The sequence below is a fragment of the Bos indicus genome, chromosome 7, assembly GCF_029378745.1.
Source record: "Bos indicus isolate NIAB-ARS_2022 breed Sahiwal x Tharparkar chromosome 7, NIAB-ARS_B.indTharparkar_mat_pri_1.0, whole genome shotgun sequence".
Lineage (NCBI taxonomy): Eukaryota > Metazoa > Chordata > Mammalia > Artiodactyla > Bovidae > Bos > Bos indicus.
The window spans coordinates 60,635,207-60,657,213 of NC_091766.1; the positions used below are offsets into that span (position 1 = coordinate 60,635,207).

Sequence of the window (22,007 nt, forward strand, 5' to 3'; positions counted from 1 at the left end):
TACACTGGGAGCATATACAAGATGAATGGGTGTGGGGGGCAGCAGGTGGGAGAGGGGTTTGGATTTGAAAAAATGATTCTGGAGGCTGTGGAAATAGTCAAGGTGATAGGTAGTATGGTCTGAATGGGGTAGTGGCAGGTGAAAAGGAGGGAAGAGTTGGGAGAAAGAGGGTGAGAGAGTCAGTGAACCAGATAAAGAAATCTGGGTTGAGAGCTGCAGGGGGTGGGATGGGGGGGCGGTGGGGGAGCAAAAAAGGAAGAAAAAGCCAAGCAAGCACATTGTCTTAATCCTGGGAAATGAATTTAAAATGTCAACAATTATCTGAGCTGTGTTCTACCTTTTAAGATTTGTTCAAATACTAATAAATAGTTCATCTTGACTCTGTAGGCAGCTAAAGATGTTTTTAGGCCACTTGGTGAATAGTTGTCTCTGGACTAAAGGCAGCATGTTCCAGTAGAGCTCCCAGAAGTGAATCTGGATGTGTCTGTCTTTCCAGAACCTGCTGACATGACGAATCATGGGGACGATGCTCTGTCCTCTAGAACTGGTGCTCCAGATGGGGATGATCGACTGTCTGAGGACAGATCCTTGCTCCAGCAGAGGCTGGCTGTCAGGGAACTCATCGACACTGAGGTCTCCTACTTGCACGTGCTCCAGCTCTGTGCCTCTGACATTAGGAGCCGCCTGCAGCAGGTACCTGGGTGGGACCACACTCAGCTTGTCTTTAGAGAGGCAGACATGGGTCCCGGCTTCTGAGACCTCACATCTGTTCCTGGGGCAGGCTTGATGGAGGGGAAAGTGGTGAATGTGAAGTCATGGTACTTCTACTACTGGCCCTGCAACCTTCAGCAAGGCTTTTGACACCTTGGAGCCTTAATATAAAAAGTGTTAATTGCTCAGTTTTAGTATATTCTTCTGCTAAATGGGCAGAGAGGAATCACCTCAGAGAATTAAATGAGCTAATGGATAATATAGCCCTTTATTTAGTTTAGAACAGATTGTTTTAAGTGACCTATTTGTAATTGTCTCATTTAGAGGGTGGTAACATGAAAAAGTTATCATTACATGGGTTTCTAGTTTAGTATTCATTTTTTACATCTTTTTCGTCCCAGTTTCAGAAATAACATAGGCTCTCTTTCTAAAATTTCAACTATCCCCCAGCATGTAAGGTCCATAAGGGGAAAGGCTGTTTATTAATAGTTCAGTGTATTCCAGTTCTTGACATATAAATAATGGACTCCAATGACTATTTATTGAATAAATGAAATAAGCAGATAATGTAGATGAAAACCCTCCTTTATTTTACCCTCCAGAAATTGGGATATTTCCTCTGGAGGCATTAAACAAACAAATATAGATTGTTACTTATTTTAGCAAAAATAAAGCATACTCTAGATATTTTTCTACAGTTAGCTTCTCCCACTTGATTGTGCATCCAGGGCTTCTATCTATATATATATCCTATATAGGGCTTCCCTGGCAGCTCAGCAGTAAAGAATCTGCCTGCAGTGCAGGAGACACAGGAGGTGTGGGTTCAATCCCTGGATTAGGAAGATCCCCTGGAGGAGGGTATAGCAACCCACTCCAGTATTCCTGTGTAAAAAATGCTATGGACAAAGGAGCCTGGTGGGATACAGTCCATAGAGTTGCAAAGAGTCGGACACGACTGAAGCAACTGAGCACAGTCAACATATGTAGATATCCTGCATCCTTTTAACAGTGGTGCAGTTTAGCTCATAGGGGCTGGAGTTCAGAATGTATCTAAAGGTAATAGTGGTAGGTGCCAAGTGTGTCAGAGCTGGAAAGAAGTCCAACTTCCCACACTTACATGGCAGACGGGGAAATGAGAGAAGAAAAATTATAGTTGGCAGCAGACCTAGGATAATGCAGTTCAGCTTTCCTTTCATGGTGAGTGCTCCATCTCTTCCTCTCTTCTCTTAGAGTAATAAAAATACCTAACTTATAAAATTTCAAAGTCCTTTCAAACATTCCTCTGAAACGGTCTTCCCAAGAGAGATGGAACCCCGATGGCGTGACTATTCTGGACTACTGTCCGAAACCTACCAAAAAATCACTCTTATCGAACTCCTGAGCGACCTTCCACGGAGTCTTTGTTCCTTTTAGCTGCCACAGGGAGATCTGGATGTCCTGTTCTCAAACATTGATGACATCATCAAGGTGAACAGCAGACTGCTTCATGATCTGCAGGAGACAGCCTCCAGGGAAGAAGAACAAGTGCAGCTGATCGGTGAGCAAAAAACCAGGCAGTTGGCAGCCTGAGATTCCCGTGGAATTGTTCTAGGCATGTGGTCATTGCTGTACTTTCCCCAGCATTCCAGGGAGATGCAGCTCAATGAGAGGCTGTTTTGGGAGTCCCTGAAATACAGCATGTCAGAGCTGGCAGGACCCTCAGATGATATCCAGCCCAACCCCATCACTATAGACGAAGAGACTGAGGCCTCACGACAGAGAGGACATACTGATAGACACATAATTAGTTAGTGGTGTGGCTGAGACTCTATCCCAGGGTTTTTCACAGTCATTCACTCAGTAGGTGCTTAGTGATCACCTGCCGTGTGCCATTCACTGTGCTGTGTGCTGAGGTAACAGAAGGGTCCAGTCAACCAGAGGGTCTGATCATCTGTTCTTTTGGGTTAGTGAGTGAGAGAGACAGAAGATACACAGATAAACAGGAGAATTTTAAGTACTAATTTGTAATTTAAAGAATAACAAATATGGTAACTTTTGAGAAAAGAGAAGGCCTCCTGAGGAGAGGACATTTGAACTGAGACCTGTTAGGGAGGAGCCAGCTATGAGATGATCTGGACAGAGTAGAGAAAATAGGTATGCAGAGGCCTATTCTTTGGCAGAGATGAGCCTGGGATATTTGATGGACAAGGCTGGTAAGGCTCCAGGGCAATGAGTGAGGGGAGAGTATGGGAGATAGGATAGAAAAGGCAGAGAAGGACCAGATCCTACAAGGCCTTCTAGGAGTGTGGATTTTCTCCTAAGTGTGATGAGACCTCACTGGACAATTTTGAGCAGGGGAGTGATATGGTCAGATTTCTTTTTCAAAGATCCTTTTGGTAGTTGTGTACAGTGGATTGTGAAAGAGTGGCAAGAGTGGAAGTAATGAGATCAGCTGGTGGTTTTACCTTCACCTAGGTGAGAGATGGAGGTGGACTCCTGATTCTGAAATAGTTAGGATGACCAGACATAAAGGAGGAGGAATGAGTAGGTGTAAACCTCAAACTTCTGCAGCCCCTTCCTGTCTCCTGTTCTGGGGCTGCTTAATGAAACTTCTATGTTTTCAGGTGGAGTCAGAGGACAAAGGTGGATGGGCTCAGAAAGGTAGATGGGTGCAGGCTCAGGAGTTGTGATGCACAGGCATAGTGCTCCATGGCCTGTGGGATCTTCCCAGACCAGAGATTGAATCCATGTCTCCTACATTGACAGGTGAATTCTTTATCACTGAGCCACCAGGAAAGCCCGACTATTTCCTTTAAATGATAGAGGAATACAAAATTAAGGAACGAGATTTTTTTTAACAGTATCTAGGTAATATTTTTACCTTTTATCACTTTATCTATATTTCTGTTAATGGTGACCACTTATTTGAGTGAGATTTTTTATTACATTTTATTTGCACTGGATTTTAGTTGCAGCATGTGAACTCTTAGTTGAGGTATGTGGGATCTCATTCCCTGACCAGAGATCAAACCCGGGTCCCCTGCACTGGGAGTGCAGAGTCTTAGCCGCTGGACCACCAGGGAAGTCCCTTGAGTAGAAATTGTTACAGCCTCAGGTTGAAGATGCTCCAGGGATGTGGGGACTCTGAGGTCAGCATCTTCTGTTGGTATGGGTTTGAGATTCAACTAATTCCTTGTTAAGAGTCCTTACCTGTTCATCTCTGCCTTCCAGCTTAACCTGTAAAAAGTTAAGATGCTACTTGGTCCATGCCTGGTGACATCTCCATTCCCTGGCTTCCCTGTTTCCCGGATAGATTTGCCACATAAAATACAGGATGCCCTATTACATTTGAATTTCACATAAACAATGAAAATTATACTAAGTTTACTGAATTATACTAAGTTTATCCCATGGAATACTTGGGACATACTTATATTAAAACTTTCGTTATTTATCTGAAGTTCAAATTTAACTGAGCATCTTATGTGTCATCCTCCCCGCCCCTCCCCCCACATTTTGTCAAGCCTGTCCCCTGGCCTTTCCGGAGTGTACAGAAAATAGCCTTCTTATCCTCTGCCCTTTGTGGTTAGCCAAAAAGAGATACAGAGAATCCACACGGGCTTTTGTTTTCCTAGGTGCAACTTTGTGCTTAATCATGGCTGAGCTGGTTTCAACCAGCTCTTCCTATTCCTCTCTCAGCCCCCAGGCCCAGCTATGCAAGGGAGGCCCTTATCCCAGTTCCATACCACAGCATTTTAAAAGATTTTTGGACATCAGGCATGAACTTCCCAAGTGAGTCAGGTTCCGTGTTCTTATGAATGATTTCAAATGCAGCTCCCGGTGGAGTTCCCCCACGGGCTCCTGTCACTGGAAGGCACCGTGTTCTAGTTCAGTCTTATCTAAAAGAAATGCAGTGTGAGCCATGAATTTAACTTAAGACTATTGAGTAGCTCCATTAAAAAAACTAAAGCAGTGAAATGAATTTTAATGATATATCTCATTTAACCCAATATATCAAAATAATATTTCAACATGTAATTAGTATAAAACTTATTCGTGATACATTCTACTTTTTTTGGTACAAAGTCTTTGCAATCCAGTGTCATTTACACTTACAGCACATCTTAATTGGGATTCTCCATATTTCAAGTTCCCAGGAGTCATATATGGCTCGTGGCTTATAGGTCAAGTGGTTTAGAACAGGGGCTTTGGAATCTGACTTGCAAGGTTCTGTCACCCACATCTCGTCTCTGAGCCTCAGTTTCATGCCATCTGTATGAAAATAGTACCCATTTCGGTGCCAGCCATGACTATGGGTACCTAAATCAGTCCTGAATATTCACTGGAAGGACTGATGCTGAAGCTGAAACTCCAGTACTTTGGCCATCTGATGCAAAGAACTGACTCATTTGAAAAGACCCTACTTCTGGGAAAGATTGAAGGTGGGAGGAGAAGGGGACGGCAGAGTATGAGATGGTTGGATGACATCTCCGACTTGATGGACATCAGTTTGAGTAAGCTTCAGGAGTTGGTAATGGACAGGGAAGCCTGGCGTGCTGCAGTGCGTGGGATTGCAAAGAGTCGGACACAACTGAGCAACTGAACTGAACATGAAATAGCCCTTTTTATTCTCATGACCTTGTTACTTATTGATTATTATTATTAGTGGACAACAGAGGATCTAGGTATGCTGCATGCAGTCCATAGGGTCCCAAAGAATCGGGCACAATTTAGTGACTGAACAAAAACATTATCATCCCCATTTTATTGAAGAAAAACCCAAGACTCAGAAAGGTTAAGTAACTTTCCTAAGGTCAAACAGCTTGACAAGGCAGAGTCATGATTTGAGCAGCTCCGTCAGACAACATCCTGCCTCCCTTTCTCATTTCTCCAGCCAGAGGTAGAGTGGCCTTTTGAGAGTAACTCTTAGCTGCTGTGACTTCTTTCCAATCTGTGACTAAGGAAGACAAGAGGAGAAGAAATAAGTCTTTGGTGTCCCTGTATTCCTGCCTGTTGGACAGCTCTGCTCTATGCTCTAGGGAAGTTTGCTTTCCTCCACCTTCAGTTATAGAAACACCCCTGCCCCTGGCCATGCTGGTGTGATGCAGTTTCTTTGGCAAAAGTCACATTCCTGCAGAAGAACCTAAGTAGAGAAGAATGTGGGAACCGCCCCAGGTTTCAGGGCTACGCTGTCTCCAAGTGAGGTCATCTCTGCAGCTAGCTGACCTCCCTATCCTATGCATTCTGCCTGACTGCAGTTTTGGGTAGTCTTTCCTGGTCACGTTCTCCCTTGTTCTGGGGGCTTCTCCTGAGGGAGTTCTTTCTGAGCATTGTCTTGACCAGCACTGGGGAGGGGTTTTGCTTCCTGTGGTGGTAGTCTTGCTGTGGGAGCCTTTGCTGAGAGCTGGACCATGCTAGTCCAGTTACTCCCTGTCTCAAGGGGGGCCGGGTACATTTCACAGGTACAACACACAGCATCAGCAGGCTTTAGGCTTAGCTGGGCTTCCTGTGGTCTGTGGCTTACTTGCCCTTTTGTGACTAATACGTTTCTCTTCACCCTCACCACTATACAAATAGTCTTGCTTTTTTAAAAAAACATTTATTTATTTATTATTGGCTGCGCTGAGTCTTTGTTGCTGCGTGGGCTTTCTCTAATTGTAGAGAGTGGGGCCTACTCTCTGTTGTGCACAGGCTTCTCATTGCGTGGCTTCAGTTGTAGAGCACAGGCTCTAGGGCACATGGGCTTCGGTTGTTGCAGCTCATGGGCTTAGTTGCCCCAAGACACGTGGGATCTTCTCAGACTAGGGATCAAACCAGTGTCCGCCGAATTGCAAGGAGGATTCTTATCCACTGGACCATCGGGGAAGTCCTGTAGTAGCCTATTAATAGCTATTCCTCTTTCCATGTTTTACTCCTGATTTAGTCTCAATATAGTATAGCTCTAATAGACATTTTTTTTTTTTACAGCACTTTCAGATTTACAGAAAAATTAAGTAGAGGGAATTCCCAGTGGTTAGGACTCTATTTTTCTTCTACATATATTGCTTGATTGATGGCATTAAAATTGATTTATAATATTCTTAATATATATTAATAGTTTCATGTGTACAACATTTCATTTGATTTTATATATACTACAGTGTGCCCACAACTGAAAATTTAGTTTTTATTTGACACCAAACAGTTGACCCACTTTAACCGTTTTCAGTTCAGTTCAGTTCAGTCGCTCAGTCGTGTCTGATTCTTTGCAACCCCATGAATCGCAGCACGCGAGGCCTCCCTGTCCATCACCAACTCCCGGAGTTCACTCAAACTCACATCCATCAAGTCAGTGATGCCATCCAGCCATCTCATCCTCTGTCGTCCCCTTCTCCTCCTGCCCCCAATCCCTCCCAGCATCAGAGTCTTTTCCAATGAGTCCGTTCTTTGCATGAGGTGGCCAAAGTACTGGAGTTTCAGCTTTAGCATCATTCCTTCCAAGAGCACCCAGGACTGATCTCCTTTAGAATGAACTGGTTGGATCTCTTTGCAGTCCAAGGGACCCTCGAGAGTCTTCTCCAACACCACAGTTCAAAAGCATCAATTCTTCGGCACTCAGCTTTCTTCACAGTCTAACTCTCACATCCATACATGACCACTGGAAAAACCAAAGCCTCAACTAGATGGACCTTTGTTGGCAAAGTAATGTCTCTGCTTTTGAATATGCTATCTAGGTTGGTCATAACTTTCCTTCCAGGGAGTAAGTGTCTTTTAATGTCATGGCTGCAATCACCATCTGCAGTGATTTTGGAGCCCAAAAAATAAAGTCTGACACTGTTTCCCCATCTATTTCCCATGAAGTGATGGGACCAGATGCCATGATCTTCGTTTTCTGAATGTTGAGCTTTAAGCCAACTTTTTCACTCTCCTCTTTCACTTTCATCAAGAGGCTTTTTAGTTCCTCTTCACTTTCTGCCATAAGGGTGGTGTCATCTGTATATCTGAGGTTATTGATATTTCTCCTGGCAATCCTGATTCCAGCTTGTGCTTCTTCCAGCCTAGCGTTTCTCATGATGTACTCTGCATATAAGTTAAATAAGCAGGGTGACAATATACAGCCTTGATGTACTCCTTTTCCTATTTGGAACCAGTCTGTTGTTCCATGTCCAGTTCTAACTGTTACTTCCTGACCTGCATATAGGTTTCTCAAGAGACAGGTCAGGTGGTCTGGTATTCCCATCTCTTTCAGAATTTTCCACAGTTTTTGTGATCCACACAGTCAAAGGCTTTGACCTGCCCCCAATTCCCCTGTCCACCTACATTTATTAATTCTTATTCTATAAGCAAGAAATGTCCCTTCCATTCATTTTTTAAAGTTATTTTTAGTTTTCAAATTTTTAGGTATAGTTGATTTATAGTGTTATATGTTTTAATTGTACAGCATAGTGATTCACAATTTTTATTAATTTATTTTATTTATGGCTGTGTTTGATCATCATTGCTTTATGCAGGCCTTCTCCAGTTGAGGTGATTTTTGGCTTCTGTCTAGTTATGCTCAGGCTTGTCTTTGCAGTGGTTTCTCTTGTTGTGGAGCATGGGCTCTAGCTGTGTGGACTTCAGTAGTTGTGGCACCAGTTCATAATTTTTAATGGTTATAGTTATTGATTTTTTATAGTTATAAAATATTGGCTCTATTCCCTGTGCTGTACCCATTCGTTTCTTTATTCAACTTTTATATAAGTATAAACTCATGGATATTTGCTTTATTCCATGAGTCAGAAGCCAGTACTATTGTTATTCATTTTCTTGCTCAAATTTTACCAGCTTTGGCCATAGGGAGCTCTTTCCAGTTGACACCTGCGTCCTTTCAATGTGTCTCTAACAATGTGTGAGCACTTTCTTGCTTTCTGACACCACAAGGTGTTCTCAGCTCATCTTGTATTTTCCCTGCCCTATCCTTGCGATCAGCTTTTCTCCTGGGAAACCTGCTTCCTACCTTTGGTGTGCTTATTACTCCTCGGGTATCATTGCTTCTAGGTCCTCTTAGCTGATATTTAGGAAATACGTGTATATATACCAACACACACATGTACACATATCTCCATTTCTTTCTATATCTGTCCATCTATGTTGTTGTTTAGTTGCTAAGTCATGTCCAACTTTTTGCGACTCCATAGACTATAGCCCACCAGGCTCCTCTGTCCCTGGGATTTCCCAGGCAAGAACACTGGAGTGTGTTGCCGTTTCCTTCTCTAGGGGATCTTCCCGAGTCAGGGATCAAACCTGCATCTCCTGCAATGGCAGTTGGATTCTTTACAACTGAGCCACCAGGGAAGCCCATCTATATTTATATATTTAAAATACATAAAACCATGAGTTCCTACTAATACCTCCAATTCCAGTCCAGTATCTCAGGGTTCATTCTAATCTTTCCTCTTTTCTTATTTGCAGCATCTTTCTGTGACAGGTAGAAATGGTTGCCATTATCTACAGTATATTTACTTATGTGTTCGAAGTTAGTAGTCACTTAGAGTATTTTTTTTTTTGGTTATGTTATATTTTAATAAAAATTACTAGCCTGTACTTTTGTGCAAAATACTTATGTTAATTTTTTCATACACCCTTCAGTGTGGTTATGTTATTCATTTGTAATAGAATTAGGTTCATTCCTTATTGTTTGTATTCTATTTGGGGTTCCTTCCACATCCTGGTTGGTCTCAGCTGTATGTTTATTTTGAGAGTATGTAAAATATTACCAGGGTTCCAAGATCAGAACTATATAAGAAGGTATATTCAGTAAAGCACTGTTCCCCTCTCATCCCTACTGTCCTACCCCATTCCCTGTTCTTTCCATCCCATTCTGTCTCCCCAGTAAGTAACTAATCTCATAAGTTTCTGTTTTTTTTAAAATATAGAATGTTACAACTTGGCGTGTCATTCGTGTGCAGGGGACTGCCGGTCTTTCTTGTATTGTTATAACTTTAGTGTAAGTGCTATTGAAATTGAGCATGGGCGTGATCCTTTTAAAACAAAAACTAGATCATTCTTGCCCCTGCTCAAAACCTTCTAGTTACTTCCTGTCACCATTAGAATAAAGCCTGAACACCTTACTACACTTAGTAGTAAGTGTAGTATTTACTTACTTCAAGTATTCACTTACTTCAAGGCCGTACATAATCTGGCTTCAGTTTCCTGTTTATTTTCTCTACTTTGTGCCCTTGCTCACTGTGTTCCAGCCACACCTGCCTTCTGTGTCACCTGCATGTCAGGCATTTACTTGCCTTAAGGCCTTTGTATTTGTCCTTCCCTAAGCCTGGCACTGCTCTTCCCTCAGACTTTCCCAGGGATGGATTCTTTTGGACTGTGATTAACATCCACATCTTTATGGAGGTCTTTCCTAAATAGATCTGTGTGTATGCTTAGTTGCTCAGTCATGTCTGACTCTTTGCGACCCCATGGACTGTAGCCTGCCAGTTTCCTCTATCCCATGGAATTTTCTAGGCAAGAATAAACTGGAGTGGGTTGCCATTTCCTACTCCAAGGGATCTTCCCAACCCAGGGATCGAACCCACGTCTCTTGTGTCTCCTGCATTGGCAGGCAGATTCTTGACCACAGTGATACCTCTAACTCTCTATCTGGCTTTGTTTAAATCTGTGGTACTCATCACTACCTGGCATCAGTTCAGTTCAGTTCAGTCGCTCAGTTGTGTCTGACTCTTTGTGACCCCATGAAATGCAGCACTCTAGGCCTCCCTGTCCATCACCAACTCCCGGAGTTTACCCAAACTCATGGCCATTGAGTTGGTGATGCCATCCAACCATCTCATCCTCTGTCGTCCCCTTCTCCTCCTGCCCTCAGTCTTTCCCAGCATCAGGGTCTTTTCAAATGAGTCTGCTGTTCGCATCAGGTGGCCAAAGTATTGGAGTTTCAGCTTCAACATCAGTCCTTCCAGTGAACACCCAGGACTGATCTCCTTTAGGATGGATTGGTTGGATCGTCTTGCATATGTAATATATAAATAAATATATTTATTTATTGTCTGTCTTCCCCATGAGAATATCAGCCCCATGAGGCAGGGTCATTATTTCATTCAAAGAACTTAGAAGAGTGCCTCATACACAGTCAGTAGATAAGTAGTTGGTAAGTTTTGGGGAAATGAAGTTTGTGTCAGGTGCTTTATGTGCATTTTTAAAATTAATCATCCCAGTGAACACTTGGAGGTGAGTACTATTTGTATTCCCATCTATAGATGAAAATATGGAGGGTCAGAGGGATAAGATACTCACCCTAGACTATGCTACTGGGAAAGGGTTGGCTGGAGATCTGGCCTTACTTCTCTCCGACTCCAAAGCCCACATTTTGACTATCCATGCTGTGCTGTAGGGTGTCTTTGTAAACAGGGTTTGGAATTGTACTTGCCATACATGGTAATTATAAAGATATAACATGAATGTGTTTTGTAAACTATAAAGCATTGTCCAAATGTGAGAATTATCAATATTATTGCTGTAATTATAGATACTGTTTATTAACCACACATACTACATCATTGTGTCACTTAATCCTACAGCAGCCTTTTGAAAGTGAGATGAAAAAGTGGGAGCTGAGGAAGATGAGGTGACTTGCCCAAGGTTACAGTGCTGGTTAAGCCAGGCAGTCTTACGTCAGAGCTAAAGCGCTTAGCTGTGTCACTCACAGCCTCCCTCTTCTAAGCAAGAGGACATGCAGAAACGCTTTTGAGAACTTGTTGCCTTTTCACTGTCAGGTAACGCATTTCTGGAATTCCAAGAGGAGTTGGAGCAAGTCTATAAAGTGTACTGTGCCAGCTACGAACAGGCCTTGCTGCTGGTAGAGACCTACCGGAAGGAGCCAGAGCTGCAGCGGGAGATCCAGGGCATCATTGAGGCAGTGCTGTGAGTAGAATGATCCCTATGGATGCCAAGGTCAGGGGCTGTTAAAGTCTCACCCTAGCTTGGGGCTGCTCACACTCTTTCAGGAGTGTCCTAGTCAGGCTGGGCTAGGCTATGCTGCAGAGACAAACAACCCCCAACTCTTTTAGTGGTTTCAGCCAATGAGGTTTCCACCTTCCTTATGCTCCAATGTGGGTTAACTTGGGGCTCTTCCCAGTGTCATGCTCACTCTGGAACTCAAGCTGACACCAGCCACTGTCTGGAACATGGCTGGTGACTTGGTAAGGAACAAAGAACTCTGGAGGGTCTCACACTGGTTACTAAATGTTCCAGGCCAGAAGTAATATCCATTGCTTCTCATAATTCAGAGTCCAGAACTAATCACCTGACTTAATCCAGTACCAGGAGGGCATGCCTTCCAGCCATGTGTTCAGAGGTGGAAAAGCAGAAACATTTGGTGAACAGCACTGTGCCCACCATAGGGAGGGCAGTGAGATGGTGGGAACCATGTGCTGTAAGCAGCAGTGGCAGGAAGCAGGCTTGCACCACCTGAGGAGACCTTTCTATAGATGGCTGGAGTCCTGCCCCACAGAAAAGGATCAGAACTGCCTTGAGGGGCCTCGCAGCCCAGAGCTGGCACCAATGAGTGGGAGCTCGGGATAGAGATATGTAGAGAATAAATTTTTTAAATTAAAATTTTGAACAGGTACACTTAACACAGTTTAAAAGCTTTAAAACATCTGAATTTAAACAGTAAAAGCAAAAGATCTCCCCTGTCCCTTCATCCATCCAATTGCTGCTACTACCTGCAAAGTCAAGGTAACCACTTTTAAATTCCTTATGGATCTTTGTAGAGTTCCTGTATACCTATACTACTACTACTACTGCTAAGTCACTTCAGTCGTGTCCGACTCTGTGCGACCCCATAGACGGCAGCCCACCAGACTCCCCTGTCCCTGGGATTCTCCAAGCAAGAACACTGGAGTGGGTTGCCATTTCCTTCTCCAGTGCATGAAAGTGAAAAGTGAAAGTGAAGTTGCTCAGTCTTATCCGACTCTTATCGACCCCATGGACAGCAGCCTACCAGGCTCCTCCGTCCATGGGATTTTCCAGGCAAAAGTACTGGAGTGGGGTGCCATTGCCTTCTCCGTGTACCTATACAAGTAAATCTAAATATATACTCTTATTTTCCCATCTTCTTATAAAAGTTTATAATTTTTTTCACTTATGTTATATCTTGGAGGTCTTTCTAATTCAATATATATACGTATGACCCTTTGAATGGCTATGTATTCTTCTACCATGTGGTTGTTCCAGTTTATTTAACTGCTCTCTATTGATGGATATTGGTTTGTTTCTATTCTTTGTAGCATTACAGATAATGCTATGTGATTATTCACGAACATATATTATTTTACTGAGGTGCAAATAAAAGTATCTATAAGTTAAATTTCCAGATGTGAAATTGCTAGATTAAAGGAAGTATGTGTTAATAATTTTGATAATATTGCAAAATTTCTCACTCTAAAGGTAATACCGGTTGATATTCCCATGAACAAATATAAAGGTGTTTCCCCTCAGCCTGGCCAGCAGAGTACATTGTGAAACTTCAGAGTATTTACCACTGAGATAGGTGAAAAATGGCATCTCAGTAATGTTTCATTTTGTATTTATCTTCTTATGATTAAAGTGGATCATCATATATTTAAAAAGACTTCTATTAGGACTTCCTTGGCGGTCCGGTGGTTAAGACTTCGTGTTCCCAATGCAGGGGGCACAGGTTCAATACCTGGTTGGAGAATAAGATGCTGCATGCCATGCAGCATGGTCAAAAACAAAAAAAAGCTATATCTTCCCCAAGCTTACCAAATGAAGATAGATGAAGGCCATCTTCTGGAAATCAGAATAGTATAGGAGGAACAGAGGTTATTATTGTTATTTCATCTTACTTAGGCATTTCCTGTTTACACCCAAGAGAGTGTAGATTTTGGTCTTTAAAGCTAGCATTATCTCATGTGGATCCTCCTGCTATCTCTCTTCCTTCTCTCCCTTATCTATCCTTAGCTCTTGTGCCCCCTGAAGCCTTCTTTTGAAGTAGCCATGTCCTAGCCCCTCCCAGCCTTCAAAAAAGCCTACTTTCGGGACTTCCCTGTTGGTCCAGTGGCTAAGACTCTGCTCCCAATGCAGGGGGCCTGGGTTCGATCCCTGGACAAGGAGCTAGATCCCACATGCAGCAACTAAGACCCAGTGCAGCCAAATTAAAATAAATAAATGATTAAAAAAAAAAAAAAGCCTACTTTCATTTTCTTTTATTCCTTTGATCCCTTCATGGATCTTACAAACTTAGGCTTTTGTAAGGGTCACTAAATACATTTCTACAGGAGTGAGGCAAGTAACAGAAATGAGGGAAGCAGGACGCCAGCTGTGAGACAAAAGGGAGTAATGGAGGCTGTGGCAAATCAGAGCCAGCAGTCCCTGTATAGAGTGTAGCTGCAGCCCAGCCTCAGCTGATCACTGTTGCATCAAGTAGCTTTTGCTATAGCATATCACCCCAAATATAGTGGTTTAAAATATAAATCATCTCCAAAATGTGTTTAAAGCAAATATTTCTCAAGGTCACATTTGTGCATGATAGCAATTTAGCTGGACTCAGTAAATGATTTTTCTAGTCCTGGCTGAACTCCCTCACATGTCTGTGATCAACCATAGGTCAGCTTTGCTGATGCTGGCTGGACTTTCCTATGAACGTGGGACACACAAGCTGACTCAGCTCTGCCTTTTGAGATCTTGGCTTAGAACTGGCATGCTGTGCCAGGCTCGGGAGGTGGAAAAATAGTCCCCACTTCTTGGTGGGAGAAGCTTCAACGTCATGTTCAAAGGGTATAGATACAGAGAGTAAAGTAATTGCAGCCATTTTTTTGTAAACCATCTACCTCAGTTGCTGTGTAGAAATATGATTCCACTGTGGCCAGATCCTCTGATCTTTCAAGAGAAACCAGAAGCTTTGATGTAAGTCTCCGCAGTGTTAAATATTGGCATCTAGTTCAGACATGTTAGAAGCACTGTGTGGGGCCCCTAGTTGGCACAGAGGCTGCTCTTTGTCACATCTTCTGCACTCTGGTCTTTCCCAACTAGGCCAGACATTTCTCATGGGCTTTGGCGCCAGGCAGCCTGGCAACGAATCAAGCTCTCTGCTCTTTATTCACCTTGGCAGGAGCCATTTAGTGTCTCAGAACCTAGTTTCCCTACATGTAGAGTGGGAGTAAAAGCAATAGCTCATGGGGATGTAGACTCATTGAAGTGAAGCTGCTCAGTCGTGTCCGACTCTTAGCGACCCCATGGACTGCAGCCTACCAGGCTCCTCTGTCCATGGGATTTTCCAGGCAAGAGTACTGAAGTGGGGTGCCATTGCCTTCTCATTGCATGTAGACTCATTGCATGCAGGTAATACTCAGTAATTCCCTAGTAAGACCATAGCTATGGTAGTTATCTTGGTTAGGAAGGGATTATGCTTCCCTAAGACCACACTGTAGTTCTCTGCTCCTTCAGTCCCAGTGCTCCCTTTTTATAACAAATTTATTATCCTGAGTTACATTCTGAAAAAAATACTCCTGCCCATATACATAATTGAAAAAATAAACATAATGGCTTAGCTATAATTAAAAGAGAAATAAAAGGTAATTTCTAATAATGTAATATGTATTACATATGTAATATATAATATGTATAATGTAATGTATGCAAATGCTTGGGCACCGCTGCAGTAGCAATCACATGCTTATAAGCGAAAAAGAGTCAGAAGCCATTCTGTACACGAAGTACAGAAAAACAAAAGAGCAGAGAATATGTGTACCCTGGAATGACACAAACTTGACTTCCTTGTGTATGATAAGAGAAAGAAGGAAACAACATAATTGAAGTAGGGATAATATTACATACTGGGAGGCAGAGAAAATGAGGAATGATGTTCTTACAGATGGCCTGTGTTGTATTTACAAAAGGTAGTATCATAGTAATTCCCAGTGTGAAGATATGTGACTGGATGGGGTCCAGGTGTCACAAAAATATCTCAGTTCTTGAAACTGCAGCCCGTTTCAAGGCATTCATTCAGTCTCTGAATGTTGAGAGGGGCGTATGAAACGTAGACCAATTCTCCATAATGCAAGACTATCCTTGCAGGGTATTCTGCTTCCCTGGGACCCTGTCCACTAAATGCCTGCAGCACCCCAGAGCCTGCAGGTTTTAAGATTGCCCTCAATGAAATCCCTTGGTCTAATGTTGCAGCAGGAACGACATCCTTTCGGTCATCCCAATTTTACTCTGTGTATTTACAGGAAGACAGAAAATAGACTTCCTACGGGAAAGTATAGACATTGGATGGTGGGTGGATGGATGGATAGATAGAATGAATTTTAAGGGGCTCCTACTATGTATGCTGCTCTAGAACTATTAATCACCTTCCTCCTGAAACAGTCATCCTGGCTTTCTGTGCTGATGATCATGGGGCTCTTTCTGGAGCCTGGCTGACTAGGATCACACCAGCTGGATATCCAGAGACGATAAATGGCACCATCTCATTAGATCTTTGTGATTCCAAAATATATGCTACCTCCCACTTTTTATTTGGGTGGATGAGTTGGTGAGGTGTTTAGTTTATACTAGTTCTTAAGGCTGGAGAAGGCAATGGCACCCCACTCCAATACTCTTGCCTGGAAAATCCCATGGACGGAGGAGCCTGGTAGGCTGCAGTCCATGAGGTCGCTAAGAGTCGGACACGACTGAGCGACTTCCTTTTCACTTTTCACTTTCATGCATTGGAGAAGGAAATGGCAACCCACTCCAGTGTTCTTGCCTGGAGAATCCCAGGGACGGGGGAGCCTGGTGGGCTTCTGTGTATGGGGTCGCACAGAGTCGGACATGACTGAAGTGACCTAGCAGCAGCAGCAGCAGCAGCTCTTAAGGCAGTGCTTCCCACCTGGTGGCCCATGGAATCAGAGGCTTGTCCTTACAGCCACAGAAAGCTTTGCCTTAGGGAGACCAGTCTAATGGCACAGCTTTCAGTGGGGAGGAGAGGTGGATCAGTCTAACACAAAGCACCCGCAGTTCCACAACAACTTAGGCAGAGTGTTGGGAGAAGACACATAATCTGTTTTCCTTTATTGGCATTTTTTGTTTAAGTATGAAAATAACATACTTATTGAAAAAAGGAAGTTTCAAACAATACACGGATTATGTAAAGTAAAAAGTATAAGTCCATTCCCCCTTGGTTTCCTGTTTCCCATGCCTCCCCCTAGTAGTTAACATGTCCATCCAAATTTGATTCTGTGTATTTACAGACAGGTAAGAAATAGACTTTCCATGGGAAAATCTAGATGTTGGATGGATGGATGGATGGATGGTTAGATAAATAGAAAGAATGAATGAATTAATGAATTTTTAAGGGACTCCCACTCTAGATTCTAGGACTTGTTTTTTCACTTCACCATAGCCATGAATTATTTTACCATGTTCCTTTTTTTTCCCTCTTTTAACCATGTTCTTCTTTAATGGTTATATAGGGTTCTTTTCCAGGGCAGCTTATAGTCAGCTCATCCCCTGTTGATGGATATTTGAGTTGTTTCCCAAATTTTACTGTCACAGAATTGCTGAATAACTTCTACCTTTATCCATGCTCACTTGAGTTAATATTTCTGTGGGTAGATTTCTGTAGTAGGATTGAGGGAATTGTATATTTCACAAGTTGCTAAATTAGTTTCTAAAAGATCCCACCAACTGATACTCTCACCAATAGAATGTAAGAGGACTGGTTTCCCCATATTCATCCAACTCTGGGTGAGTCTTTCAATTTTTTTTTTTTTTTTTTGGCCACACCATGTGGCATGGGAAATCTTAGTTCTTCAATCAGGATTGCACCCATACCCCCTGCATTGGGAACACAGAGTCTTAACCACTAAACTACCAGGGAAGTCCCAAGTCTTTAAATTTTTATTGCCCATCTGATAGGCTACAAAAAGAGTTTTCTCCAAATTACTTTAGAAAGCTGTAAAGAAAGAGGTTGCTGTAATTCTGTAGTTCTTGATGATTGTGGAGAAGAGAAGTAATCATCTCTTTGAAGGCTCCCTGCCCTATTTCATCTCTGACTTGTGAGGCAATAGTTGTCCCCATGAGGCAGTTATCCTTTTCCCATGAAAAGTAAGCCCAGAGGACAGAGTTTTGCAAATATCTGACCACTGTTTCCACCTCTCCTGCCCACAGTCAGCCAGGCACTAGGAAACCTTTGGTGAGAGCAGATGGTCAGCACAGACATATCCTGACAGATAGTTCAACCCCTGTGTTCCAACCTTCTGCAGTTAATGGGAGGGAGGGGGTAGTTCCCACCTGCTCTGTCTGTTCCAGGCCTTGTGGCTGATCTTTCTTGGACATTTGGTCTGGAGGTTTTTTCCATAGGAAGAACAGTAAGAGGCAAAGGTACTGTAGAGAGCCAGATAATGGTCATGAGAGGTATTTGTGAGTCTTCATGGAGGAGGCATGCTTAGACATTGATGTTTGAAACCCTCACGTGTTTCTCAGAAGGTGGGTCTGAGGGCTACTGGTCGTGATCAAAGAAAGACTGTTGGAGCCTTGTCCCAGATGCCATGGACTTGGGCACTCTTTCTGCAACTTCCAGACATCATCAGGAAGGGGGCTAGAAATAATCATTTATGCATCAAATGGTACATCTGGAAGGGACCTTGACACTATTAGTTCCTGTGTTTTGTATTTTCCTTTTTCAAATTAAAATTTTCAAGCCCTATAGAAAAATAGAATAATGTAATGAACACACACACCCGTCACCTGAAATGAGCAAGTATAAATGCCTTCTGTTTGCTGCATCTAATTTTATACTGAGTAATTTAAAGGAAATTACAGATACAATGAGTCTTTACCCTTAAATACTTTACATACCTCTCTAAACATTAAATTCCTATGATTAAAAAAAAAAAAGTTTGGAGGGGGCTGTGCCCCAAGGCTTGTGAGATCTTAGTTCTTCCACTGGGGATTAAACCTGGGCCTACAGCAGTGGAAGCACTGAATCCTAACCATCAAACCACCAGGGATTTCCCAAGTTCCTGTGATTTTAAAACCGCTTCTTTTTTAAAGCAGCAGGACCATTTTTTAAAATGAAATACCATGTGCGTGTCCAGCAGATGGAGTTGTGCTTGAGACATACCCAAGTGGAAATCTCAAGTAGGCTAGTTGACCGTGAGTCTGGAGCTCTGGGCAGAAGAAATGGAGATCTGGGTTTGCCATGTGTTTAAAGCCGTAGGACTAAAGGAGCTCAGGAAGAGAGTGAGTGGAGAGAGGAGGCCCCTGGGCACTCCAGCATTGGAGAGAAGCCAGGGGAGTGGCTTGTGGAGTGAGAGAAACAGGACAAAGGGCATCTCTGGGGCCAAAAGAAGAAAGTGTTTTGAGAAAGAGGGGAATGGTCTGCTGTGTCTGCTATTGAGAGACCGATTAAGCTGAGGACAGAGAACTGACCTTTGGATTTAGTACATATGGGGAAGCGAGGTCCAGAAAAGTGTAAAGTGAGAACTAGCAGCACCCGGTGAGGCAACTGAGGACCCCCAAAGGAGGGCAACTTGCCTGAGATCACACAGCGAGTTAAATAGCAGAGCTGGGACTAGACCCCAGGCCCTTTGGTGCCCCCAAGGGTGGACTTGACCTACTTAACACCAGCCTTCTCCCTCAGGCCGCAAGCGGGACCTTCAGGACTCAGTTTCTTGCTGGTAATTCCTCTGCAGAGGATTACCAAATACCCATTGCTGCTGCAGAAAATTCTGGAAAACACACTCCCTGATGCCAGTGCATACACTGTCCTTCAGAGGGCTACCTCTGCCCTCCAGGATGTGGTCACCAACATCAATGAGTACAAGAGGCGCAAAGAAGTGGGTAAGGACTTGGGGCATTTAGGTGATACATTAGTGAGAATGCTTCTAGTTAACAAAAAACTCACCTCAAACTGGCTTCACTAGTAAAGGGAAGACAGTCACTTATGTAACCTACAAGTCCAGAGGTAACGTGGGCTTTAAGTAGGATTTAGTCTGGGAGCTGGTGTCATTTCCCTATAATTCTCTTGTCTCTGACCTTCACTATGTGTCACTTGCCTCTTCAAGCTGGCCTCCCTCATAACAGTAAGTGGCTATTGCTGTCCTAAGACTCACGTCTGAACACCACACCTTCCAGGAGAACGTGGACCCTTTCTCCGCTTAGCTGTAAACACTAAACTGGAGCTTCATTCTAATAGGATTTATTTGAGTCATATGCGCACCCTGAACCAGTTGCCATGATTAGGGGTATGCCATGAACTGTTTGGCTTATGCCTGGGTTGTAAGCCTTTCTTTGAACCTGTCATTGTGGTAAAGGAGTGGGGATTGTGTGAATTGGCTTATAACAGTCAGCAACCACTCCCTGAACTAAAGTGAAATCATTCTTATCCAAACCACATGGCTGCTATACTAAGGAGAAATGAATACTGGGAGGCAAAGAGCTGTGTATGTATCAGGGATGAGGGTAGGAGGAGAAAGTGGGGAGATTGTTGCCTCTCAAGTTGCTAAAACAGAAAGGTCTGCAGAGTGTCACAGTGTCCTAGGGAGAGGAAAAACTTACACAACTAAGACAGTATAGTAACGATAATTTAGCTAACGTTTACTAAGGGGTAGCTATGACTTGTTTTTTTCACTTATTATTTTGTTTGATCCTTACGATAGTCCTGAGGTTGGCACTGTTAGTCTCATTTCACAGTTGGGTAAAATGAGAGCTTAAGTCATTTGCTTCATTTCCATCATCTTCTGTGATCTCCCAGCAATCCTGGGAAGTGGTTGGCCTCATTTACAGATGAGGAAACTGAGGCGCAAGAAATCAAGCTGGTATGAACCTCTTCAGTCAGTGAGGACTCTGAGCCCCATGTTTTACCTCCAAGATTTGCCATTCTAATGAGTGTGACCCTGACGTTTGAGAAGAGGGCCTAAGAGGTGCCCAGCTGGGATGTCAGGGTCTCTTACTTTCCTGGGTCAGCTCTGGTCCCTGTGCCTCCTTTTCCTCTGTTGGTGCAGCCTCCAAGTACACCAAGGTGGAGCCGCTGAGCCTCCGGGAGCGACTGGCTCGCATCAATACACACACCCTCTCCAAGAAGACCACCCGGCTGAGCCAGCTGCTGAAGCAGGAGGCGGGGCTCGTTCCCAGGGTGAGCAATGGACTGGAGGAAGGGCTGTATGCCGGCCATCCCAAGGGGAAAGATGGTGCGGTGGTGAGGCGGAGTCTTAGACTGCTTTCAGAGATGAGAAGACTGAGGCCAGGAAGGGGCAGAGTAGGCACCCTCACTTGATTCCTTTGTTTAAAGTTTGCTGGTTTTTTAAAGATTTTTTTGCTGTGGACCATTTTTAAAGTCTTTGTTTGAATTTATTTCAATATTGCTTCTGTTTTATGTCCTGGCATTTTGGCCACAAGGCATGTGGGATCTCAGCTTCCTGTTCAGATCAGTTCAGTCGCTCAGTTGTGTCTGACTCTTTGCAGCTGCATGGACTGCAGCACACCAGGCCTCCCTGTCCATCACCAACTTCCGGAGTTTACTCAAACTCATGTCCATTGAGTCAGTGATGCTATCCAACCATCTCATCCTCTGTCGTCCCTTTCTCCTCCCACTTTCAATCTTTCCCAGCAACAGGGTCTTTTCAAATGAGTCAGTTGTTTGCATCAGGTGGCCAAAGTATTGGAGTTTCAGCTTCAACATTAGTCCTTCCAATGAATACCCAGGACTGATCTCCTTTAGAAAGGACTGGTTGGATCTCCTTGCAGTCCAAGGGACTCTCAAGAGTCTTCTCCAATATCACAGTTCAAAAGCATCAATTCTTCAGTGCTCAGCTTTCTTTATAGTCCAACTCTCACATCCCTACATGACTACTGGAAACACCATAGCTTTGACTAGATGGACTTTTGTTGGCAAAATAATGTCTCTGCTTTTTAATATGCTGTCTAGGTTGGTCATAACTTTTCTTCCGAGGAGCAAGCATCTTTTAATTTCATGGCTGCAATCACCATCTGCAGTGATTTTGGAGCCCAAAAAATAAAGTCCGTCCCTCTTTCCATTGTTTCCCCATCTATTTTCCATGAAGTGATGGGACCGGATGCCATGATCTTAGTTTTCTGATTGTTGAGTTTTAAGCCAACTTTTTCACTCTTCTGTTTTACTTTCATCTAGAGGCTCTTTAGTTCTTCTTCACTTTCTGCCATAAGGGTGGTGTCATCTGCATATCTGAGGTTATTGATATTTCTCCTGGCAATCTTGATTCCAGCTTGTGCTTCATCCAGCCCAGCATTTCTCATGATGTACTCTGCATATAAGTTAAATAAGCAGGGTGACAATATACAGCCTTGACATACTCCTTTCC

At 43.3% G+C, this 22,007-nt stretch overlaps 1 protein-coding gene across 3 annotated transcripts in view; it reads left to right on the forward strand.

Annotated features, from left to right (window-relative positions):
* ARHGEF37 (Rho guanine nucleotide exchange factor 37) overlaps positions 1 to 22,007 on the forward strand; it is a 57,130-nt gene that overhangs the window by 16,154 nt on the left and 18,969 nt on the right. For all 3 annotated transcript variants that reach the window (XM_019965220.2, XM_019965221.2, XM_070793840.1), the window contains exons 2-6: positions 497 to 693; positions 2,125 to 2,248; positions 11,436 to 11,583; positions 19,310 to 19,509; positions 20,673 to 20,803. In XM_019965220.2, the coding sequence (XP_019820779.2) occupies positions 508 to 693; positions 2,125 to 2,248; positions 11,436 to 11,583; positions 19,310 to 19,509; positions 20,673 to 20,803 (789 nt within the window). In that variant the 5' untranslated portion in view covers positions 497 to 507. The remainder of the gene's footprint in view (positions 1 to 496; positions 694 to 2,124; positions 2,249 to 11,435; positions 11,584 to 19,309; positions 19,510 to 20,672; positions 20,804 to 22,007) is intronic.